The sequence below is a fragment of the Pezoporus wallicus genome, unplaced genomic scaffold, assembly GCF_028554395.1.
Source record: "Pezoporus wallicus isolate ANWC-B61680 ecotype Strahan unplaced genomic scaffold, APGP_CSIRO_Pwel_v1 contig_3952, whole genome shotgun sequence".
NCBI lineage: Eukaryota > Metazoa > Chordata > Aves > Psittaciformes > Psittacidae > Pezoporus > Pezoporus wallicus.
This window is the reverse complement of record NW_026635034.1, coordinates 11,659,017-11,685,709: the sequence shown is the minus strand read 5'-3', so window position 1 is coordinate 11,685,709 and position 26,693 is coordinate 11,659,017. Positions and strand designations below refer to the sequence as shown.

At 37.7% G+C, this 26,693-nt stretch overlaps 1 protein-coding gene across 6 annotated transcripts in view; it reads left to right on the top strand.

Moving 5' to 3' along the window:
• The window catches only part of THSD4 (thrombospondin type 1 domain containing 4), a 314,334-nt gene that overhangs the window by 141,484 nt on the left and 146,157 nt on the right, over positions 1–26,693 (top strand). For all 6 annotated transcript variants that reach the window (XR_008970824.1, XM_057398789.1, XM_057398780.1 and 3 more), the window contains one exon: positions 15,184–15,320. Coding sequence is in view for 5 of the 6 variants with exons in the window: in XM_057398789.1 (XP_057254772.1) it covers positions 15,184–15,320 (137 nt within the window). In the remaining variant the exon portion in view is untranslated. The remainder of the gene's footprint in view (positions 1–15,183; positions 15,321–26,693) is intronic.

Below are 26,693 nucleotides of genomic sequence, written 5' to 3'. Positions count from 1 at the left end.
ATGTAACTAGCCTAGACACGGTTTATTAACTTAACTTTCTTGAGGGCTTGGAACCATTTTTGCAATGTCCCACATCTCCACTAAAATTCTGTATTGGTTTGTGTCTAGTAGCCCGGCTGCATGGACGCCAAGCAATAGGCTAATCTGCCTCACGCATTCCTTGTAAGCTGATTATAAATTGTGGCTTTAATGCCTTAAAATTACATTTCACAAAAGTGAGAAGCTTTACTGGTTCAGATCTTCACAATGGTTCTGGTACTTTCACAGAGAAGTAGCTGTTGGCTACCGTGATATGAAAACTAAAAAGTGAAGCTTTAAGCAAACATGCCCTGTATTGCTCTTTATGATGGTAACAACTATGTTATCATTCAAGAGAAGGATTTGCTGGTTTTGAAGGATGCACTTAACTACCAGATGCTCATGCTGATATTTTTCATTATTAGAGATCCATGGCTTGACCACCAGCATCCTATTAAGACACGGATACTGAGATGGCTCAAGGGTTGAATTTGAGGTCGATAGAAACAAAGGTTTTCAGAGTATGTAAGATGCTTTGAATTAGTTGCAACATATTTCATTAAGTCTAATTTTCATATAAACTAAGGAAATTATTTATAGCAACCTTTAAATCAACAGCCTGAAACCCAGATATATGTGTTTGATGTTATCTGGGCATTTGTTGCTGCATTTACTGTATGGGTTGTTTTTGGCATAATGGTGGTAATATTTTTAGAAGGATTTTTAAGTGTTAGTGCTTACATTGCTCCTACTCTGTTAGACTTACAGCTTTACACTGATCAAGTGAAAATGCTTTCCATATACAGTTTTGGTGACAGGAATCTCTGTACTTTAATTACACTTTCTGCTAGTGGTAGCATTTGCAAGACTCTGAAATTTCACAATTTACTGCCTTCAAGAGCCAAACCCTGACCCATCAGAAATACTTTAAAAATTGAGGGCTAATACTCCTTGGTGCGATGCTCTGGGACAGAGTCCAGCCAGGTGCAAGAAAGTCTTCCTTCCTTCTCAATTCGAACTCTGAACATATATGTATCTAGGACTGTGCTTGCATATTTGCATGTCTTTGGGGAGAGGACACAGTGTGAGGTTTATTCATGCAGAAACTGCTGTGGACTGCTTGTAGTAATGGTAACAATTTCCTTAATGGTAAACAACATCATCTCAAAGTTTACTGTATGATAGGAAAAATATTTTGAATGAAAGCTATTGCTGTATCATAATTAGGGTCTGTGGAAGAAGGAAGTAGTCAGTCAGTAAATGCAGGAAGGCTTGTGTGCTCTGTGAGACTCTAGGTTAGGAAACTGAACCCTTTAAAAGAGTACAGGGACTTCATTCAGTTTATAGTAGTGCCAGTCTCCAGTGGTGGAGATTCTGCAGTCTCTGTAATGAAATGGTGCTTAATTAATCCTTCCAGTTGAAATTTTTCTGTGAAGTATAATATTATAACATAAATCTTCCATACTGCAACTTTGGCCCACTGTCTCCTGTCCAGTCCACAGTGCACATAGGAACACTTTTATACCCTTCTGTACATTATCTCTCTGAGATACTGGCATCCCCTTTGTTATTTTCAAAGTGGTACCATGATTCGAATCTCCCTCTTTGATCGTGTTTCTAGAGCACTGTCTCCTGTGCATGGTTTTCACATGTACCTGTGTCCAGAAGTGGATGCAGTGCTCCAGCTGAATGTGAGAGTTACTGATGCGATTTGCAGACTACCTTCTGTTTTATACCTACTTGCACAATAGTTATGTTTTGTTAACTTCACCCCTTTGATGTCTCATGTTAAATGAGATCCACTGTCACTGCTCCAGATTCTGTGTGTAATTACTACTTCCGCATTAGTTACTCAGGCTGTGTTTGTGCAGGTGGTTGTTCTGTTACAAATGAAGGACATTGCACCGATCCCTATGACATTGCATCCCACCTTTTCAGACCCTTCCCCAAGTGTTAGTATTTTTCTGTAATCCTTCCCTCCATATTCTTGCTGCCTTTCCCAGCTTGATGTTACCTGTGAATATAATCTCTCTATCCCATCATCTACCTCATGCATAAAAACATAAATTGGAACAGTACTTAGGAAAGATCTTGCAGATTCTCACTCAATAGATATCACAACCTAGCCAGTGAACTGCTTGAGTACAGTCTTCGAACCAATTTGGCACATCTCCTATAGCAATTTCTTGTAGACAATATTTTCCTAGCTTGAAGAATTGTCCAACACCTTAGAAAAAACAAGCAAAATTGCAACCACCACTTCTGCACACAGAGCCTGTTTGTAGAAGGAAATTAAATGGGTTTGACAAGGTTTTTATCTTGACAAATCTATACTGATTGCTACTGCTGCCTTGATTATTTTATGGGTGTTTATGAACAGTGGGTTTGAATTCTTGTGGAGCTTTTCCAGGAAATGAAACTGAGTTGACTTGTTAGGCATTTTTTCAGCTCCTCCTTGTTCTGCATTTTACAGCTCAGAAACTATTGGTTTATTTCTAGTTTTCTGGCATCTGACACACCCTCCATAATCCTCAAAGATAACAACTGCTCTGAGATTGCTTCAGTAATTTCTGCAAGTGCCTGGGGGTGAGTGCATCAGGCCTTCCTTCTCTAGGCACCCCAGGTTTATATGCAGGCAGCATGGCCTGTTGTGTGACCCCTTGAAGGTCTGAGGGCAAAACCTACATTATCAGCTCTTTCCATCTGTTTCAAAAAAGCAAATTCTCAAGGAGAATATGGGGGATGAAAGAAGAAAGTTGCCACATACTTTGTTCAGAGTATCTAGTTCTGTTTATTGCATGTAATGATAATCCAGCAAAATAGCAGATAGAAAGGCACATCAAATGGGAAAGCACTCTGGTATGCAGCTTCCCTGCAGTGGTGGCTGCAGCCTTCCTCAGAAACAAGCCTCACAGCCCAGTTCTGGGCACCCTAGTGCTGTGCCAGGAGGCATGGGATTTAGGTAATGCCACAAATGAGTGAGATAGATCCTGGTTTTGTGGGGCAAAACTCTCAACATGAAAATAGTATTTTGTCAGACGCTGTAATTTTCCCTTAGCTGAGAGAAATACAGGAGGTGAGGAGAGAACTTAATCTTTGTTACTCCGAAGTCCAATGGCTAAGAGCACAGGGGCTAGTAGTGCTAGGGGCAGAGCTAGTGGAGACCAGCTCCCATCACCAAGGAGCAATAACTAGCTCCCCAGTGCCTTCCAGTCAGATTTTTGTCAGATCCAAGTTCACTGAGTCAGTACCTTTCAGTTTTCTGTAGGGGTCATTAGAACATGAAAACTTTAAAAACCTAAGAGATCAGAAGCAAAGTTACTAAGAAATCCTGAGTCTCCGCAGTGATCACTATAGCCTTTTCTATAAAACCCATCTAAAAATACATGTAATATGAACCCAAATCTCCAAACACTAAATGTTTCATACTTTACCAGAAGAAAAGCAGCTTTCAAGTTAACTGACTGAGCTTCAGGTCACTGGCATCCTAGTGAAAACATTGTTCTAAAGAACATGCTTTTTTTTAACTAATGTTTATGAGAATGTAGGAAATAAATATCTTTGAGTATGTAAATATAAGCACAGAATGTTTTAACTACTCCTTAAGAATTTATTTGCCTATTAAAGCACTGTGGCAGGAGGCCGTAAAAGTACACTCAGGACGTTTTAGACCCAATAAGAGCTATATTAATATTTAAATAAGTACAAGCCTCTTCTAGTATTTCAGAAGCATTCATCACCCCATAATAGTAATTTACTTAAGTCAGTCCTTAACTCTATAATGCTCTGTCAGACCATTAGTGACAAATATTTCCTAAGGGGCAGTGACAGTCAGTATGGGGCTCAGTATGGGGCTGACTTCGTTTCTGATTTTGTTCTTTCTCCAGTGGCTCCTCAGGTTGTAATTTCTTGGTGGTGTCCCAGAACAAAGAATCTTCAGTTACAAGCCCTTTAAAAAAGAGGTTTAGTTTCCTCTCTGGCTTTGTCCATTTATATGTACACATGCTAAGGATCCTGTGTATAAAAAGTAGGTGCTTTCTTTTAGTTACAAAGCTTTCATATGTAGCCCAAGTTACAGCTTCTCTCCTTAGCTGTGAAAATAGGAATCTCAGACCTTGCCTGCTGGCAGCAGGAAAATAGCTCAGCTGAATGTAAGATATACTTATATTTGCATTAATTTACACACAGGTGATGGTATAATAGCAATACATCTACTGCATGTTTGGTTCAGGACTCTGTGGTGTCTGTAGCTTAGCATCAATGTAACTGGGCATCACAGAGAACCAAAATAATATGAGTGCTTTTTCATAGATTCTGAAACTGAGACTATCAGATCAGGTTGATTTACTGGGTCTGCACACCAGCTCTCCCCCTCACCCTTGAACCTCCTTCTGTGTTTTTCCCTTTAGACCTTGATTTCATTGGCACAGACAGATGCATACCATTAAAGAATCCACATACCATCCTTTCTCAGTAACGACTCTCTTGTCTAGGTGCCGGAGCTTTTCACAAAACCTTATTTTATCTACAGCTTGCTTCTGAAGAAAAGTATAATGATTAATAAAGCAAACTTGTAATAATCGTGATTTTTAAAAAGTGGCTTATTTGCAGATTCCATAAATCCGCTGTGTGTTCATTTAGTTTATACAGCCACAGGTAGTGGATTTTAAGTTTGTATTCATCAAAGCTGCCATGTTCATGTCAGCACTGAAAACTAAATGACAAGGTTATCAGCCAGAGAGATATGAAATGATTTGCAATCTGTTAATCAGTCCATGATCTGGATTTGTGGAAAAAAGATGTGTTCCAGAGTCACTTTTTCTGGAGAAAGCATGGATAAAGAGGCAGGAATGATAAAGATTATTATGCTTTATTATGATTAAAAATTATTTGTCTGGGAAGTCTTGGCAAATTCAGTCTGTTTAAAGAAACTAATATATAAATAAAAATAGTGTATTATTATTATTGATTATTATTATTGTCTGAGTCATATAATTAAAGTAAAATGAAAGATGATTATACAAAGATTTAAAAAATATACTGCGTCATCATTTCCTGTAAGAAATGATGTTACACTTCTATTTTTTAACGATAAAATGTTAGATTTCTTCCTCCCCTCAGCTCATAGAAGCATAACTTCAGGAAGTATTGTGACCCCAATGCAAGCTGTACTTTTCAGAGCAAGTTTGGTTTAAGAAAAATTTGTTGCCGGTCATGCAACAAAAGGAATTGAAAAGCTGTCTCGCTCTGTACAGGAGCTTGATAGCAAGAAACAGCAGCATTGTGTTCCCTCCTCCTACTGCTGTCACATTTGGTTGCTTGGTAATTTTTAATCTTCATGACAAAGGATGTTTAGGATGCACTTGAGTGAGGAGTAACTTACATATGTGAAAGCATGCCATTAGTTTACATGAAAACTCCAATGGTACACAAACATGAGCTAAGACTTTTTGTGGATCCTTGTTAGTTTTATTAAATACTAGATATCTGTATATTACATTAATGTTTTTTTAATGAAAAGCATTACTTTGGGAATCTTTAGTGTTCAAATACTGAGTTCATTTTTTAATAAGATAGAGACTTCTAAGGCATTTAACTTTCTGAGCATAAACATACACCCTTAAGAGGTGACTGAAAGAAAGCTTTTGTCTGGAATCTTGCTGGGGGTTTCACAAGCCCGAACTTGAATCTCCTTTCTTCCCATCTACCTTTGGCATTTATTATTCTGAAGTGTGACATGAACTCCTTCTTCAGTAGAATTGATTTGAATAAAAATGGCCATGCACTCTGTGCAAAGTTTGAAGGCAGGATTTGGTGGTATATTAATTACTGTTGCCAAAGCATTGATTTTATACAACAACTTTACATTATTGTTGGCTATTAGTCTGCTGATGGAGATAGAATCATATTTCAAGATACAGATGTGAATGCAAGCTGAAATTTCAGAGGCCAGTTAAATTTTAAGAGTCAAACAGAAATACGTAGCTCTTTTAGATTTTTAAGACAGACAGAAAGCAGTTTCAAGCTCTTTCAGAACACCCCAAGCTAATAGCAGTTGGGAGTGATAGCTCTCAGCCTCCCTCAGGAAGTGGTCAGCACTTCATGGGATGGAGAACATGATGGTATTTTCCAGATGAGAAATTGCACTGCATGTAGCAGGTTTTCTTCTCTGATTAGTGCCAGAATTAAAAAAAAAAAAAAAAAAGCTGGAGGATGAGATCATATGGATTTGTTATTTTTTTTTTCTATAGTTTTGGCTTTAATAATATGTTCCCTGAATATTTTTATTTTTAATAGATTCTTTATAATATCCCTGCAAGAGAAGCCATCTTTCATGAAATCCTAATAACCTGTGTTTTTCAAACTGTTTCTAGGGAATGTCAAGGCATACAGTTTGTAAGTGATTGATTTCATCCGATTTACATGAAATTAGCCAGTTATTGGAGCAAAAGAATAAAAGGGTGAGGAGAAAACTTCCCTACCCATTAGAATCACCTGTGTTTGATATTTTGGACTCTTCTTCACCCATCATATTAATGAGGGTTTTACCGATAAAATTTTAGCTGTTGCTGGATTTAAGGGGAAGCAAAAGGTTTTGAACTTAAGCAACTGTTCTTTGTTTTCTTGTACTTACCTAGCAACATTTTCATAATTATGATCGCACCTACTGGGAGCTGTTACTCAAAGCTTCAGCAGAAGTGAAGTTACACGAAACTGCTATCTCCTGGCTGTTGCGAGGGCCAGAAAGCGCAAGTCAGTGTGGCTGTTGTGCACTTCATGCAAAGTGTGAGTGATGGCTTGAATGAAACTGCCATCTCCTGGCTGCTCGAAGTGCCAGATTGCAAGTCAGTGCGGCTGCTGAGCGCTGTATGCAAACTGTGAGTGATGGCTTGTAAATACACATAAGTGCCTTTTAAAAAACTTCTTCTCTCTGACAAAGACCTTTAATCTGTGTTCGCATAGAGCAGCGGAGACATCCAGCGGCCAGTGTCTTCAGCGACTGACAAATGGCAGCTTGCATTCTGGCTGCCTAACAAAGGAAAGGCTGATGTGAAAACAGGCATGTTTAGGAAATGGATTGGTGGATTTAAAGGGGTACTGGCCTTGAGCTGCTATTAAACATATAAGTTGTGGCAATTCTACTGAAGCCAGCAGTATTCAGGTACTCATATAAACCACCTGATTAAGTGCTTTACTGAACTGAAGCCAATAGCACATTGACATCTATAGTTTAAATTGTTATGGGTGAAGATATCTTGAAGATTTTGTAGACAAATGTATATGCATTTATTTAAACTTCAAATGAAAAACTCAGTTTTGAGCAGCAGTTGAAGAAAATCATTATTAACAAAGAAACAGCAAAGGCAAGGAATTGAGAGTTATGTTGTGGTTTCCCAAAGGGGTTTTGACTAGACTTCCACAGTGATCAGAGGATACAGAAATACCCTCAATTGGGAAAGACTGTCTACCTTGCAATATGCAGGGATTTGAAGCAGGCACAATTGTTTATAGATGCTTTATTTAATTATGTCTCTGTAATCATGTTTGTAGGATTTCACCAATGCCTGTAAAAGCTGTAATCAAAGCAGCACCATCTGAACCCCAGGGCAGAAAATATTTTAAGTATCTATGAAGTAATGAACATGAAGTAATAAATGTCAACAAAACAAAAAAGGAAGTGTTCCTTATTCACTGGAGTGAAGAATGGAAAATGTTTTTTTGTTGTGTTTTTTTTTTTTTGGGGGGGGGGGGGGGGGATAATATGAGCCAAAATACTAAAAGTTTATAAGAAGTTAAGAAAACTGAAAGGGACAAAGTAAAAAAATAAACATAACTCTTTCTGGTTATTGTCAAGAGATGTTCCCAAGCCTAATAAGGACAAAGTTTCAAAAGAGACTCAAGTAAAACATCACACCACATTAGTATTTCTGCTGGAAAGACCAATGTAGTTACATGATAATTATTTCCTGGAAAATGTTTGCATATTGTTACTTAGAAATCTGGCAAAAGGTAACTGCTGTAAAAAGCTTTATTGTGCCTGGCCCCTTCAAAACCTTGTTACTGTCCATCAGTAGAAAACCAACCTGATTCAGGATCAGTTTTTCGTGATGAACCTGATAGCCTCCCTTGCTAAATTTCAAAGCTTGAACTAATGGTCTGGTATTAATAACTGAGCCAACACATTCTATTATCCTAAACAGTGAAACCTTAAATAAAGTAGTTTTGTTTTCTTGAAAGCTTTGTAGGGAATGTGGTATTTTTCATTTCCCTACGCATTTTCCTTCCTTGTTTATGAAGCTGCATAAACAAAGTTGCCTGTATTTAGTACTACACCAGCACTTACCGTGCACACCCGGCTCCACAGGTGATCACTGTCGATACTTTTTAGCACTGAATTGTCACATTTAGGTCTGTGTCTGGCACAGTGTATCACTCTTAAGTCTGCAGTGTAGCTGTCAGCTCACAGCCACAGCAGTATGCAAAAGAATAGGCTTCTGCTAGTAGTGTACTGGACCTGTCTTCATTTTCCTGTATGTACACTTGTCCGAAGCACTTCCTATATGAAAATAAACACGTAAACAAACTTTGGTTTCACAAAACTATAAGTTCTGCCTTAGTGAATGCAGTACTTATTACATCTCCTGATTGGAAGAGGCCACTGCTTTATTTAGATGGCATCAGTTTATAGACTTACTATACTTTTACTAACAACTATAGTGGATACAGAAGCTTGAGACTTGCCGAACTCCTCACCAAAACCATCTTTCCTTCTCCGTCCTGTTGGCTTCTATGAGATAACCAAGAATGTCAGTAACCTGCAAGTCTATTGCTGAAATTCTACAGCCTTGATAAGCTTTAACTGAAGTAGATGTTACGTGGATACACATTAGCACATCTCTTAAAAGTTTTTCCAGCGTCTGCTATGCCCCATTACACTTCCTTAAAGCAGATTCGTAGGTTTTATCATGAACAAATACTGAATTACAGTCCATGGCAAGCTAGGCCATGAAAATAACTGAGCTATATGGAGACGACTTTTTCCTGGAACAATTGTTTCTGACACATCGTAGATGAGTGTATCTTGGCTAGTAATGGAGAAACACTGAATTTGACTTTACAAGGCAGTGTGCATACAGAATGAAGCCTAATTTAAATTCACTTAATCCCATAATGTGGTATTAGCATGAATGTGGTATTTGCTTGCCAAGAGTGTGCATGCCACTTCTCTATGGGCACCCTCAAGGCATGTTTCTCAAATTACAGAGCTTGTTATTAACTATTTTTAGATGTTTAGGCAAACTTACAAAAACTGACAAATGTTAAAAGCATTCTGTAATGTTCTGCAGAGACTAGAGCAGCCACATAGATAACAACAGGGATTCTGGATCTCACATTAAATTACGATTTGGACTGAGTAACCATCAAGGAGAGTTTGTACATTCCAGTTCCTACCTCACGTGCATGGGGAAATTGAAATTTCTTTGTTGATTCAGTGCTACAGCTAGCATTGTCTGTGGCAGGAGGTTCAATGTGCATGCAGAAAGACACAGTATGTGCTCCAAGAAGCTTGCAATCTCAGGAGCTGAAAGTAGGAACTTAACTACATTTTGTAAGGGCAGTAAGTGTATGGTTGTGTGCAATGTCAGTAGTTTACTGATCAGTTGCATTTTGTTTTGATTTGCGCATTATTTCCTGACGTGTTTTTTTGTTTTCTGGTTCTGTGGCTATTTTTGGTTCCCCTTTGAACAGCTGAATACATTATTTAGCAAATGTATTGCAGTTGGAATGCTCTTTCTTGTGACATTTTTTCCTAAGAATATCATTAGAATGAAATTCTGTGCGTTGGCAAGCTGCCTGCTGGCTGTTCACTGCATCTCCTCAAGCTCACTGCTGAGCTGTTCTACCACCAGCTTCACCTGCGATTCCACTGTTCTGTTTTCCTCTTCACTGCACTTCCCTGGGCTAGAGGTCGATGGAGATGGCAGAATACACTGGAAGAGGAAGGTGAAGGAAGGGAATAGCTGACGTGAAGTCCAGAAGGACCCCCTGCTCAGGTCTGGAGCTCTTCAGGGAGGGGAATTCCTTTTAGGCCTTCTGCAGAGGGAAGACCCAAGATCAGGAGAGGAAAGGAACTGAGTGGAGGGAGGGAAACCTGGGCTCTGAAGTGGTGGGAGGTGGAACCCGTGCCTCTTCCTCCTGCTGTTAGGGGTTGTGTCAGCTGTGACCAGCACCAAGGGACCTGCTGCAGGCCATGGTCTTGGGAGGTTGCTGCCAAGTGCCTCTGAGCACGGCGTAAGGAGCAATGTGCTTGATTTGGCTCAAGAACTTCCTTTGAGTAAAGGTTTAACATTTGGAAATATTCCCTCTGAATGAAACGCAAGCAGGTAAAAAGGTTCTGCAAGTAGGAACGTTTCCGAAATGGGAATGCCTTTTTTAAAAGTGCTCAGTGTTTGGAGATGGGCTGGGTAGTTCCTGAGGACATGAATTTCTGACGCTTCAATGACACCAGTGAGGGCCAGCATCTCGCCCTCTGTGGAGGGCAGAGCTCTCGCACAGGTGCGCGGCTGTGCCGGGCGGGGGAGCACCGTGCAGGGTCACTTCCAGCGCCCCGTGGCGTTCCGCGGAGCTCGCCCTCCTTGGCCCCCGCGAGGCAGAACTTTCCAGAGCGCGGCCGTGAGGCGGGAGCGGGGACCCGAGCGCGAGCTCCCTCGCGGGCGGGAGCGGCCCTGTGGAGAGGCGCGAGCTGCTCGGCTGCGGCTGGACCCGCGGCGAGCCCGGCAGGAGAGAGCTCAGCTGCGGCGGGTCCTCCTTCACCGTCCCTGAGCTTCGGTGCCTCATCCAGGAGCTGTCTCCATCAGCAGCTTGATGCGTTTTGGTCTGTGCCCAAGTGACCGTATTTAGGGCTCGCTCTCTTGCCCTGGGGTGCTCTGGTGCTGCTGGAGCCTGTCTGCGGCGCCGGGCCCGTCAGGCCGGTGGTGCTGCATCATCAGGGTGGCAGTGCCTTGTGTCGGGAGCACGGCATGGGCTGCCACAAACCTGTGTTTTCCTAGTTGTGAGATTAAAAGGCGTTTAGGATTGTTCTTTGAGTGTTATCTTGTGAACCCTGAGGGAGGACAGTTTTTCCCATGCTTTTTGTGCTTCCAGGAGGTGTGCTGCTGACTCAGTCAGGTTAGTGAAGAGGCGTTAGCCTAAAATGCTGCTGAAACCTAGTTTAAAATCCAGTCACTGGCTGTAATGTGGTAACATCTAAATCCCTTTTATTTTTATCTTATAAAAAAGGTTGGGTGGGTTGCACAGTTGAGTTTTTCTAATGAAACATGTACTGCACTGAAATCTGCATTTAAATAGACCGTTTAGAGGAAGTGAAATGTGTTTATTTAATTGTGATTTAAGTTTGATTAATTAGGTCACTCTAAAGAGAATATCAGCTCTACATTGATGTGTGGATTGTCCCTGCTCCTCCACTCTTGCATTCATTTTGACCATGGCTTACTTTGTGAACTTAATAGATAGCACTTCAGAAAATCATGTTTCTTCTTTTTCTACTTTTACATGTATTTGTCAGTACACATTTAATGCAAAATATATTCTGCGTGTGAATTGTAATACATCAATGAATAGAACAAATTAGTGGAAAGCAGGTTGGTTTTTGTACTTAGTGGTGTTACTGCTGGTAGTGACAGTCTTTAAGTTTTTGTTTGTCTGGAAGAGTTATGATTTCAGAATTAGTGGCCATCTGCAGGACTTTTTTGTCTTGGTAGGACATGTAAAAGGATTGCTTTATGGTAGATTTTTTTTTTTTTTTGCTGCAGTATCTGCTCTGTGGTGCAGAAGAGGTGTAATTTGCAATTAAACATGAGGATTTGGTACCCTCACTGGTGAAGTGGGGGTGTGGTAGAACTGTGCTGCCTGGGTTCCTCATAAGTAAATTTCAACACAGGATTGAGGAAAAACCCAAGTCATGCAGTTTAGGCAAGCCCTGGATATCCCTGAGGTACTTAAGGCTACTTTGACGAGGACATTATAAGAAATGTAATGATTTTTTTTATTTAGATATTTTTTCAGACTGTAAAATGAAAAATATTACATGTTACCAGGGTTATTTAACAGAGGGCACCTCCTTAAGTTAGACCAGTAATGAATATGTCTGGCAGAACCTGGGTGGTAGTATTAAATTTCACCCAAGTTTGCCATTTAATAAGGTAGGGTAAGGTGAGAATTTCCACAAAGACATAGTTGTGCTAAGGTGTGAGAATGAAAAGCAAATACATTAGGAGGACATGTAATACAGAACCTGTATAGTGAACTGTCTTAGTAACTGTGTCACACTTAAAAAGAGCCCACTTTTGAGTAGAAATGTCTCTTGCTGCAAGATAGTTTGGAAGGTCTTCACCTAGAAGCCTTACTCTGTTCCCTGAGGTCAGATGGATCCTTTTGTAAAGTCTGGGATCAGATGACATAGTACCAAAATGTTGCTTGTGTGGAATCAATCTCCTCACAGCTCATTGTTTAATTGACGTTTTATGTCCACTTGCCAAGCCAATAGTGTAGCTTGACCTACAGCTTAAGCCATAAAACATCAAGAGTTGTGGCAAAATACTGGGTAAGGGTGGGTGTCAAGATACATCTGAGGTTAATAAGCAGTAGAGTGCTTTTACTAGTGTGGTATCTTGTTTTACAAGGGAATTCTAAAATGTGTTTTTCTGCCGTAATTTATGCATAGTAAATACACAGTGCTTACATAAAACTGTAATGGGAAATGCCTCTTATTCAATAGGGGCAATTCAGTTAGCAGATTTTTCTCTTCTTAGGTGAAAGGTTTTTTTTTTTCAGATGTCTGGGAACATTGTCTTTAGGGAATAGTAATTTTTATATTACTAACCAAGACAGTGCCTTATATAGTTGCTCATCAGAAGAAGCAGAATATCAAAGGGCAGAGTGCGAGATACTAGTATGAACTTTTATTCTAGTATACAATGTTAAAGTTTTTATTTATTTAAGCTTTTTTTTTTTTTTCTGGGGTACTGGTTAAAGCCAGTGCTCTTTGTATGAGCAGGAACAGTTCCTAATAAGAAAGAACAAAAGCAGAAGTTATGAAATAGGGATCATATTTAACAGAGCAAGTAAGCTTAGCCTGCTTGTGGTTGTTAATAAGCTGCATTAGCAATGCAGTAGGCTTCCCTATCAAATCAGAAATAAAGGAAGAGGTAGGTCCATGAAAGAATACTATGCTTCAGCAGAAATAGTATTTCTTCAACTTTATGAGTAGCACAGAACTTCAGTTGGGATCTGCATGGCAAACGGAGAATTTCCAGAATAAATATTTTAAAGGATCAAAGCCAAACGTGAGATACTAGGAAGAGTACAGGAATGTGGGGCTTCAGGATACTTAGAACTAAAGGGAATCAACATAGAAGATAAGGACATTTCAGAAGCCCAAAATGGCTAGTTTGGCTTGATTTTAGGGAATGGGAAGATAAGTAAATGTATGCTGCAGAGGTACTGCTTGATAGCTAGTGTTGCAGATTGTAAAAATAGGATACTTCAGACACAGTAAAGGACAAGTTGTTTTCAGTTATAATGAATCACTGAAACTGAATTGTATTTATTTGATAATTCTGAAATAGTTATGTGTTAACTGACTAAGCTGCTAAGAAAAATTCCCAGCTTATCATTAAAACTAACTTATACTTGGAGATTGAACCTGTGAGAAATACCTTTGGAATGATAAAGCAGTTAATCTGTCTTAAAGAAGTAGCTAATGGAAAAAATACCTAGTTGAGCATGGTGTGCATATTCTCTGCAAAAAGGGAACTAAGAAAATAGATCTTTGACTTCACTTAAAATTAGTAGAGGTTTTGAGGGTTTTATCAAAAGATTTCCAGACACAGTAGATGATGTGTACAAGTGGCATTAAATAGCTGCATAAAAGGAAATCTAAGATCCAAAATTCAGCAGTGCTGGAGATCTGCACTAATCCTGTGTCTGCACAGGATGTGACTGAATTTGAGCTGAAAAGTTTGATACTCCTACAGAAAGTAAATGTTAAATATGTATTTGAAATAATTGCATTTATTTGTTTTGGCTATTTTTTATGTCTTAGCTGAACATTCAGAAATATACTCCAGTAGAAAATCCTGGGAATACCATATTTTAGTGGCTAGCGAAGGTATATAACATCTTTGAAAGGTTAAGTGGTTTCATTTACATTATAAGGTATGAACTGAAGCTTGGTGAGCTCAGGGGAATTTTTTAATTATGGCAGCAAGGAATGTATTGTCAAAAGAAAAAGGAATTCTGTTTGCACCTCACTCTCACTGTGTAACAGTGCTACTCTGGATTGGAAAGAAACTCAAGGTACTGTTATTTCAGTTGGCAAATAGGGGAAATGAATTGTGTGCAATTTCAACATGACAGATGATTTGAAATAGAAGGACTACAGGTGTGTGTTAACAAACTTGATAGCTTAAGTGTAAAGCATTAGGCTGTATCTGTTTAAGTAACAGATTTTTTTAATGGAGAGTGGTTTTTGTCTTCTGTGTTATTCTCACCCAGAAATCAGTGGACTGATTTCCTGTCTGGTTCTTGCATGTCTACAGAGATCATGAGAGATGTTATTTTCTTGATTTTCTCTTGAACTAAGGAATAGCTACCAAAGTGTAATCTGTAGAAATGAAGAGGAAATAATGGAATTTTTAAACATTTGCATCTAGCTTGTTTTATGTGTTTCTTAATGCTAAATGTTAGTATGCTTATTTTATGTGAACTGACCAGGGACTGTATGTGAGCCCAATTATCCGCATGTTTCTGATTACAGTGTAATTTTGCTGCTACTTAGGTGTTATGAAATGTCGTAACATGTTGTTATGCTTTAAGAAGAATGAATTTGCCATAATTTTTATGGGACTAAAAACACTCTTGGACATTTAGGAAAATATCTGTCATTAAAAACTGAGATACTGTTAAAATTTCCATGGGGTGTATTGGAATGCTGATCTTGGAGTTGGTTTCCTAATCACCATTGATTCTGATTTAGTCATTCACATTGCATTCAGTTTGCCTATTTGTTTCTTCCTCCCAATCCCTAGTTTTAGTTTATTGGGCCTTTTCTTTTTAAAACTATTGCTGCTGCTTTGTAATGGGGATTTCTGTCTCTTTCCACAGTGAAGGGAAGTCAGAAGTGTGAGCTGAATTGCCGTGCAGTAGGCTACCGATTCTATGTGAGACAAGCTGAAAAGGTGATCGATGGGACACCCTGTGACCAGAATGGAACTTCAATCTGCGTGGCAGGGCAGTGCAAGGTAAGGCTACTATCTCTGGCAAGTCTGCCTGTGTACTGTCTATGCCACATGTAATTTCTGTAAGAGGTTGATACCACTATACCTGTGATATGGTGTCTTGAATGTTACTCTCTTTTTTCTTTTTCATTTAAGTAGATGTGAAAAATGTTAACTTTTATTATTACAGGTTTTATTTCTCAATTCATGTTTCTGTCTACTGTGAACAAGCTATGGAAGTTGTTCTGGCCACAAGGTGACTTCCAGTGAGCTTTTTCTACATATTTGGCTTTCTGTGGAAGAGATTCTAGGAAAGAATCAGAATAAAAAGATTAGAAACTTAAGTAAGAGAGAAATATATTTCTTTGATTAAACTTCAGAATGGAGACAGGTTTTTTTTCAGTCTGCAAAATAATGGTTTATTTAGTTATGTGTTTATTTTAATCGATTTTTAGCTGGTGCTACTACAGCTTTTCTGATTGGTCCACGTTTGCCATTTTGAAGGAACAGGTCTTACTGGCTGTCCATTTACCCAGCAGTGATGTTCTCTTAGAAAATACTCTAGTGAATGGTTACTTTTCAAGGGTTCAGAAGGAGCAACTGTGGCGACGTTTTTCATTCTCCTGTGTAGATTCACTCTATACTGAATAAATACTCTGCTTTTTGCAACAAAATGTTAACAGTGTTTAGGAAAAAAAAGTTTGTAATCTTGCAAGTAAGGTTAGTGAAATAAATAAATTCCTAGCAAGGTCATTTTGTGCTTGGACAATGTTTCCCATATATTTTGGCAAAAGAAACAGAAGTGGGTCAGATGTGACCCATGAACTCAAAAGTGAAAGGTCAAGTTCAGTTTAAATATTTGGTTTGCCAGAGGGAATCACTTGCAAATACTGCATTTTCCTCTGCACGTCCAGGTTCCTCTTACTTGTGCACATCTGGACAATGACATATGTGGTTTTGTTCTGTATTTCTTAGCATAAGCAAAGCCATAGCTTTGATTTTTGTTTGTGGATATGTTTTAGTTGATTTTTGTTGTGCTTTGTAGTTGATTTTAAGGCTTTCCTTGACCTCAGACCTATTCAGAAAGGGCCAGAAATTTGTTTTAATTACAATTCTGATCTATAACTCAGAAAACTGAAGAACAGATTCACTATTCTAGCTGTTGTATTTTGCCAATACTGTGCAATTACAGAAGTGTATACTAATGTGTTTGTATTGGAGGCCTGGGATGGAAGGGAAAGGCAGTGTTCAGCAGCCTAGTAGAAAAGTGTTTTGAATTCTGAAAATTGCCCATTCCCTGCATAGAATGCCACTTCCCAAAGCTGTGTATTAACAAACAACATGTTGCAAATCCTTACTGTGAATGTGTAACTTAGGATTCATAGAACTGTAGAATAACTCAGGTTGTAAGGTACTTGGGAAGGTTGTGTTTTTCAATACCCTGCTTGGAACAGAGCTTACCATATCAGATAAATATAGCCTTTTCCAGGCTGAATTTTAAACCCATTCCAGTGTTTGAGCAACATTATGGTTGATTTTTTTTATCTCGTATTTGGCTGAAATTCCCTGTATTGCAGCTTCTGCCCTGAATCTCTCAACCTAGCACTGCACATCTCTGAGAATTTGATTCCATCTGCTCGTGTTGCCATCCCATTAGATGTAGACAGCAGTAAGATCCTCCCATAGCTTCTCTAAAGGGATTCATAGGCTGTAGTGGGTGTGGGTTTTTTTTCACTGTTTTTTCCGCTTTCCCATTAAGGTGTTGAAAATAGACCTAAAAATAAAAATCTTGATGTCTGTTTAAACTGTTCTTCAGTGATACTTATGTAATGCTCAGTGAAGTGATGTAGTCTATTCTTAAAGAGTTAAATAGAACCAGTTCTGTACTGGTGCTCTGTGCTTTATAAGCAGTAAGTTATGATGAGAAAGCCAATATTAAGCAGGTAAAGGCAGTTCTTACTTTGTGCACTTTCTAGTGGTTCTTGCTACAGCAGGGTAAAATAAGAGCTGGGAGAAGTTGGGGAAGTTGGCAGAGTCCTTTCATGCAGTAGTATTAACTGTACTTGTGCAGAAAGGTGAATGTTGGAGGCTGTGGGAGGCACATATATAAATATTAAAAGGGTTTTATTCCTCTTTTGAAGAGGAACCTAATTCAGACATTTTCCAGCTTCTTGTTGTTAGTCCTTTTGGTCTGTAGCAAATTACTCCTAATTCATTACTTGTAAACTTAGTAAAATTGTGAGGTGGATGGCAGCTGAAAGAGGCTTGACCTGTTTGACACTGTAATAGTTACACTGAGATTTTGTGTGGGACTAAACCACATTTGACTTTTGGTTTCGATGTTTTGAGTTAGTGTTCAAGGAAGTATTTGGAGATACACATGTCAAACTAAAGGAAAATACAGTATTACAGCTTCATTGTGCTTTGGAGAACAGTCATTACTGACTCGGTTGTTCTTATTTCAGTAATTTCTATGGTTCAAGATTAGAAAGTCAGTGTTACATTTTTGGTGAAAATATACTTCTCAGTAGTCAATAGCATGTTTGCATTTGAGGGAAGTTGGTAATGTTATGCCAGATGAGATATGCTTCATTCTTCTTCTTAAAAGTATTTTATATTTCAGGTTAGATTCTTCTGTTGGAACAAAATTACATCTTCTCCATATATAAAATATCATGTGCTCTGATGAATAAATCTGATACACAAATGAGTAAGTTGCATATATTGCCCATCTCTTTGGACTCTTGAGACTTTGCATCCCACTTGCTTAGACAGCAGAAGTATTAAAAATAAATAATTTTACTCAACAGTTATGTTATACACTGTAGAGTGAACACAGATGTAGCTGAAGGATGTAATAATTAGAGAATCAAATAGTTTGTTGTGTCAGATGCTTAAGAGAATATTTTTCTGAAAACTTGTCAGAATTTACAGTTAACAAAATGTTTCTCAAGTAATGGAGCGTATTCAAATCTTTGAAGCAGGTGCTCTTCCTTAACTGCATGTTGTTTTTACTTTTTAAAGAGATAGATAAAGAGTCTATCGAATTTATGGTCTCTGTCACCCTCTGTTGGACTTTTTGGTGCATTACCAAAACAATAACATCCTTGCGTGAAAAAAAAAGATCTCTTTTTTTCCCAGGACCATTGTTTCTAGTTGGTATTTTCATCTTACCTTATTCTTAGAAACAAAAGATGAAAAGTGTTGCTATAATAAGAATTATAAAAATAATTTTGAAACACGGTAAAGAATGTAATAAATACAGGCTTACCTTCATCTAAAATAAAAATTAAACATATATGAAATAAGGTATTACTCACTTCTCTTTAATCATTAAAACATTTTCTAAGGCAACCACAAGTAACATGAAGTTCTCAATATATAAAATGCAGTCACTCTTAACACTGAAAATACATTAAAGAAAAGTTGTTTTAAAGTCAAAACCAGAATATTTAATTCATTCTCTCCTTTCTGAATCATTAACCAGTGTTAGATAGAATAGCTTTTTAAAGCTAGATCATTGTTTAATCTTATCAGCAAAGATAAACAATGGCATAAGAGAGATTTTAAAAACAGTAGGCTGTACAAAAGTTCTTCTTAAAGCCTGATTGTTGTGGCTATTGCAGTGCCATGCTGGAAGTTCAGAACAACATACTTCTGAGTACCTCTAAATAGCATCCTAGTAACAATTTCCTTACTTTCAGGGTGTAGACTCTGAATTCTAATGAAACAACTCCTTTTGAAAGCAATTAAATAATTCTAAAATGAAACTAGGCAAAACAGGAAGAACTGGGTGACATTCTGTCTGTGCAGAAACAAGAAGTATACCAATGATAATCAGTTTTATTATTTCTGTGCAAAATTGTTTTTCTGCACATTTGAACTATTTCTGATGTTTAGAATGCGAATGAACTTTTTCATTGACGTTCCACTATGGCGTTCCACTTTCTTTATTCAAATTCTTTATGTTATTATTACTAATATATATGCCTTGAAAATGTTTCAGTGTTATTGAGTATGTATTGTTTGTTTTAATACATTTGCTACCCCTCTCCTAACTAAATTTTCACAGTACTGTTAAGTTAAAGAATGCCTGTGAATGGGGCTTCTTCAACTTGCTGTTTAGCCAGAAATGCGCCTTAGTGTGTCCTTGTTTTGCAGTGGTTTTCCTGCTTATTTTAAATCAATGTGTCCTTATATTTCTCCTGGAGCCAATGGGATGATCCTACTCACTAGCTTTTCAATTTAGAAGATAAATGCAAGTAGGATATTAAGCAGTTTTTAATATATGATGTATGAGAGAAGAATGCTCTTAATTTTGGCCTTCATTATAGTTTACGAAGTACCTGTAGGGAAGTATGTTGCAGGTGTGTTTTTGCATGTATCTAAAACACTTCCTCTAGAAGAGGTCTTTCCCAGTATTTTGTCAAGTGTGAGCACTGATTCACTGTAGTTTTGGAGGCAGAAAAAAGTTTTGTGAGCTGTGAAGCAAATTGATTTTGGGGAGCGGTTAGTTACCACACAGTGGCGCACTTTACAATTATTTGACGTACACATAAAACTTCATTTGTGTGGGGACTGTAAATATCTTTTAAAGGTACCTGAAACTATTATTTTAACTGTCTCCTCATTTTTATATAAAATTTTTCTCTGGCATTGTAGTTTATTTTCATCTTCCAGTTCTGAAGTTAATTGAGAATGTCTGTGCAGTTTAAAAATGTACACTGGAAGGAACTCAGTAGCAAAGTAACTGGCAGTAGAGATATTTTTTTTTTTCTTGCCTTTAAAAAAAGAAAATTGTATCATGTGCTGAAATCCTTAAAATCTTCATAGGAGGTAACTTAAGTCAGCTATAGGAAGCATAGCCAAGCATGCTAAATTTCCATCGGCAAAACATGACTAAGCAAGGTACTCTCTTTTGGAACTCTGCTGATCTGCACTTGTGTCCAGGTAGCAGACCTATAGGTGGCATTATTGCTTTAAGTTGAGGAAGTCTTAGTGCCTGTAGGATCAGAGTAACAGATAAGGACAACTGTGTACTTCCTGTATGTTAAGGTTATTCTCCTAATTCATATATGTTGTAATATAGAGTTGGAATGTGGTTGTTCTTGTAAGGGTAAGGAATCTGTTTACTGTAGGAATCTCAACTTAGTTGTGTAATGTTTATTGCTTACGCTGGAAAAAAAAAAGTCTGGGGTGGATTCAGTTTGTCTGTGTGTGTGTGCTTTCCTAAAGTTAGAGCCAGACTTCTCTCCTTTCTCTGTTCTATTTAGTTTATAGGTTCTCCTGATCAAATACTGTACAGAGCTAGATTCTGTGAAGCTTTTCTCCTTATTCCTTAGGCAGTACAGTGTTTGGTTGGGGTTTGGTTTTTTTTGGTTTGTTTGGTTGTTTTTTTTAATGAATAATGTTGTAAGGAAGAACCTAATACCTGGATTAATGTAGCAGAAGCAAGGGGACATCGATATCTATATCTGTCCTTCAGCTGAATTACAGAAAATGTTTGTGGTTGCTTGTTCATCAAGATTGGTGTGAAGCACTGTTTGTATTTGAGGAAGACCGATGTAATGAACTGCTTCTAGTTACTTGACTTATTCCTAAAATGGGCCCTTGAAATAGTGAATTACATGTGTTGTTTTTACCATGGAATCTGCTGCGTTAAGAAGTTATATGCCGCATAAAATTGTTACCAGGGCTTTGCCCAGGATATTGCACACAGGATATGCTCAGTAGAAGTGGAGAACTAGGTTATGAAGCCTAGTGGCATTCAAATGCTGAAATGAATTCCAGAATCAAATGAAAATTAAACCTCTAGTTTAATAGTCAAGGCTTGTCCTTATTTTTGTTTGGTTTCTATCAACAGTAGCTGAGAGCACTGTGCTCTGAGCTCAAGACCTTTTCAAGATGCATTCAAAGAGGCAAAAATCAGCATTTTACTGGATTTCTTTTTTTTTTAATTTTCTCATACTGTATATAGAGCCTCCATTGAAGGAAACATCATTGGTCTGTAAAATATACCAGAAAAGTGAAAAAATATAGTACAGTAGAATGTGTTCTCCATCTCTCTGCCTTTTCATATGTACCATTATGGCTGTTGAAAATAGGGCTCTTCATTGCTTCTCTTCAGAATAACTTGCTAATTCCAAGCATTGCATTGGGAAACACGTGCCTGGCATTATTAAGGTGTTAATGGAAGAAACAGGTTCCTGGGAGCTAATAAATAACTCATTTTGCTACTTCTTCCCTTTGTTTGCATAGTTTTGTGTTTAATGCTTTGCAGAAGAAGCCTCTGTAAGTTTTCCTGACCTCACTGTCTAAAAAGTCTTTCTGCTTTCCTTCATTTATAAAACAACTCTAAAATATTATTTATTTTTTCTTTTTGATATATGATCTTTGGCCATGACCTAATTTAAGCTCCTTCTGGTAGCTGATACACAGCAGGTGCAATCACTGCATGTAAAAGTTACTGAAAGGATAACTTTACTACTGCCTTTGAACTGAGCTAACACTTATGTAAAATCTGATGATGGGAAATAGCGAAGTGAATAGCAAAGCATTCAAGTCGGTGTCATGGTTTGAGCCCAGGCACTAACAGCTGAACACAGGACAGTCAGTTATGTTCAAACAAATTGAGTAAGTACTTGGTGTCTATTATTGTTCTTCCTGTGTCTGTCAGCCTCTTGTCCTGAGAAAGACCTCCTAGTCCAAATGGAATTCCTAACTTCCATGAAGCTGCGGTCTGAATCTATAGTTTTGCACTGCTTAGTCTGATTATAAATAGCCCAGTAGATATTACTAGGGTCAGATGTTACTTATGAAGGCATTTAACATACTTATCCAGCCCATATAATACATCATTTTTCCTAGTGCTGTTGTTTTTTGTGAATTTTCCCCCATTTTAATCCAGTTATGAGGGTGTCACTAAATTTGGTATCAGGGGGACAAACTTTTCTTGATTAAGTTAGTGCAGCATTGTTATGGAACAAACCCCACTGAAATAACCTTAAACAGGCATGAAAAAAATTAATAAATTTATTTATATGAGGGTGAATTTATATAAGGATCTGTATGTCAGAATCGTGTACATAGTCTCATTTTTGCTCCAGTGCTTGGAATCCCAAAGTGAGATTTCACTGTTTTATTGAACTACAGCCCAACAAGAAAAGACAAAACATAGCTCAATAACATTAAAATCTGGCTTACGTTTCTTCAGTACTGGAGAAAAATGTTACTACTGTATGTTGAAGTGTTTTCACCAGAGCTGCAGATGAAAAAGTCAAATAAAATGCTACAAAAAGCCTGATTCAACAGACTTCTTTCTTAAATAATAAAAAATACCCAACAAAACAGTGTCAAAATACCTGAGGCAAAATATCAGTCTTGGAAAATGTCCTCATCAGTATTCAAAAAATGCAATGCCTTGTAAAATTTTATTGATCATTTCAAGTTCTGTAGCTCATCAGTGGAGTGTGTAATTAAGGTCAATTGGTGCTTGTAATTGAATTAAATATATTCCTTCTTTTAGATCAAAATATCTAAGGAAATTTTTTGAACAGCAAAAAGGAAATGGCTTCCTTAGTCTGCAGTATGCATCTATTTTCATAGTTTGGATAACAGTGTTAGAAAATTCATCCCAACTTTGAGTTTAATTGTGTCACTACAGAAATAGTTCGGAAAGCAAACGCTATGATCTCGAACGGTTAAGTGACACAACTAGAGAATCTTACTGCATTTGAGTATTCTTTTCTCTGAACTACTTTCAGGATAATATATCACTCTTGGGTGCTACTGACTTTCTCTGCATCTAGCATTGAGTATGTACTCTCTTCTTCAGTTTTTGACTCCAAGACAGCTGGTGATTCTAGCAGCTGAAGAGTAAACCAACCTCTGTAATTCTCTGCAAGTCAATTTTTTTTCTGTTCCTGACTTTCAGGCCTTTTTTCAGTGTTTTCGTGTAGTATCTTTTTTTAATGACAGTTCTTTTAGTTTTGACTTTCTTGTTTAAAGTTTCTTTTTGCTTGAAGCTGTTGATAGTAATTTTAAGTGTCTTTCTGAGGCCTACAGTTGGCAGCGTTTGCTGGGTAGGAAGTGAGAGATAAACATGTTTGTTTTGAGTTCATAGTACAAACAGCAGTGCATACAATTTAGTAATCCTCCAAGTACAGTCATGCTCTGCATCTAGCATGCTTTTAAAGAATCCACCTCAAGTCCTGTAATACAGTAATATACTACTATGAGATGTATGATGAGGGTGTTTATGAGTATTTTTTTAAAGGATGCTGAGAGTGTTTATTAAAATACATTGAGTAGCATCGGTCCCTTCATATCGCAGTTCATAAACAAAGCTGAGCTCTCAATCACTGTTTCTTCTGAATTACTGGTTTTATGCCATGATGTGGAAATTAAGTGTAGACAAGAAAAAAGGAGTATGGCTAAAAATACAAAATAAATGGGATCTCAAAACTATTCCTTTTTTCAGTCCCTTTTCAGAACATTCATTAATGTATTCTAACAAGTCAAGCTATGTTAGCCTGTGATGAGATAGCTTGCAGCAAGGTGCTGCAGTCACAAAAGGAGCAAGCTGGTGAAAAACTATGTACTCTGTACCATGGTTGAGGTGGAAGTGTTCTATATGATGTCTCTTATGCAGGAATTACGAATTTATAGTTAATGCCTTTTAAGTAACCAAGAGAGCCAAATCTGTTTTGTGTTACATTACAGCAGTTCAAAGGAAAAAAAAAAAAAAAGGCAAACAGAAAGTAACCCCTCCCTCCTCTCAACTCCCAAAAAAATATCCCCCAAAGTTTCAACCAGTTGAAATTCATTTGAGGAAGATGGGAAAGCAGTTGTAAGAGAGAATTGTACAGCTGATGCAGAACTCCTCTTCTGAAGTTAAGCAGCAAAATGAAACAAAGTACTTTAGGTTTTCTTGTGAAGAAACAAAGAGGGCTGCAGCAGAAATAATGTTCTGAATCTCAGATGTAAGGGATCTGTTTAACACATGGACAAGCAACCAATGGGGAGAAAGTTAAGAAGGGGACTGACTATGTAAATATTCATTCTTGTTCTCTTATTTAGAATATGGATGAAAACGTCACGATTATTCCTAAATTATACATGACCCCATTAAAAAACAAAACATCAACACACCAAAAAAAAAACACAAAAAATCCCCCCAAACCGGGTGTGCGTGTGTGTATGTGTGTGTGGAGTGGGGAAGCAAACATAACCCTCCCCCCCCCAAATAAAAAAAAAGCACCAAAACCCAACCAAACAAAAAAAAAACAACCAAACCTAATCTATGTTTTTAGTTACAAACTTATTTAGTTACAAGCCATTTGACTTTCAGCATCTTATTGTGGTGAAAGGTTAAGATTCCCAAACAGGGTTTATAGGTTCCTCTCTGCAGAATGTATAAAGAGATCCTGTCACCTTGATTAGATGCCCAAAACAAGGCATTGTCAGTCATTCCCCAAGCAGACTGAGTGGTATTTTGACCTGTGCATTCTGTGTTGTATTTATGTCAGTAGGAGATGTGATACATCAGCCAGTTCAGGATTGGGCTATATCACCTGTGCCATTGTCCCAGGGAAATGCTGGATAGGGGAACTTTCCCATTGCATGGTGTGTGTTATGTTGTGCACAAAAATAAAAAAACGAAGAAGCTGTTGAAATTATTATTGTCTGGTAATGTTTATTCAAGAAAACTATCACTGTAAACAATCACAAATGGTTTTGTCATGATAAAAAAAGGAAAAGCTAGGGGAAGACTTAGTTGTACAGTATTAAAGTAGGCTTGATATGTATGACATTTTGTGAGAATTCTTATTTGTGCACTTTCTGCTTGCTTGCTGAGTATCCGTTAATAGAGTTTAATCTGCAGTGGGTTGGAATGTGCAATAACACTGTAAGTAATGGTAATTGCAAAAAGAAGGCAACGTATATATTTTAGAGGCAGCTTATTAGCAGATTGCAATGTTCACGGGGCACTTGGGGTCCTGAAGTACGGGGGAGGCTATTTATGGACGTTTGTGGGCAAAATCAAAAGCTTGTATGTGTGAGGATTTATGAGGTGAGTGCTAAAACAATCCTTGAAACAGTAAATGGAATTAGTATTTCTTTTTCATTTGGAATTTTTTTTATCTTTCTCTTTCAGTTTGCATCCACGCTGTTTCCTATGATGCCCATAGTCTAGAGATCAGATTTTTTTCTTTGTGTGTAGTTGGATAACCCTGTGCTGGTTTGTCATTGCACCTCCTTTTGTGCTAGTGCAGTGTTAGCAGTTATGTAGTTGGCCAGTGCTGTTTCAGAGCTTATCTTTGAGTAGTCAGAAATTGAATATGAAAGCCTGTTTATTACTAAAGTTTTGTTCATCTTTTCTTTTACAGTGCTAATATGCCAACTGATGACAGGCTAATATTGTTAAGATTATAAATACTGTCACTTGTGATAAAATTACTGATCAGATGGAAATTTCACCACAATTTACTCATTTCAGAAACTTTGGAATTTAAGCACTGTAGGATTTTTTTATTAACTACAAAACTATTAAGAAATGATAATAAACTATCAGGAGCCAATAACCCAGAGGTCTTAATGAAAAATTCATTTTTAGAAAGTGATGACAGTGCAGCAAAATGCTGTCTGACCTAATCTGTTTTTTACTGAGGAACCAAATAGTAAGTAAATGCTTAATTTTGTTTTGATGATTTTGGGGAGCAAATTGGAAATACCAATAAGAACTGTAACAGAATATTCTGAAATACCTTCTATTTAATCAGGAAACTGGAACGGCAGTCTTGGAAATCTGATCTGCAGGAAATTAAGTATTTAGGCTTTGTTTTTATTTAACTACATTATAATATTACTTTAGAGCTTGGAAAGGGTCCAGTATGTTTTTAGGCACTTCTGTTAAAACAAAGATTACAGTTTTGATATACTGAGATGGGCAAATTTGTCACATAAAGAAATCTTTGAGAGGAAAGTACATATAGACAGTAGTTACGTGTGTGCATGTATTTTTCTTATGCAGGTGCTTGCACGCACATACGTAGATGCACTGAGAGCAAATAGTTAAGGAGCTGTTCAGTCTTGAAATAGCTTGAAGTGTTGTCTTCTTGTATTAAATGAAAGCCATGAAAAGTGGTACTACCTTGTTAGGAACACAGCCAGACAATATTTGCGGTAGTATGTATAGAGACACCTGAAAAGCAATAAAGTTTAAGCAATAAAGTTTAAGCAATAAAGTTTAAGTCTAACCGATATCTAATGGAGAGATGAAGTAACTAGACTATGGAGAGTGGCTGGTTGTTTGCTTCTAAGAGCTAGCATGGATTTAGATCCCTGTTCCAGTCAAACATCAGGGCTGCTCTGCAGCAGATGTCTTGTGTTACCTTG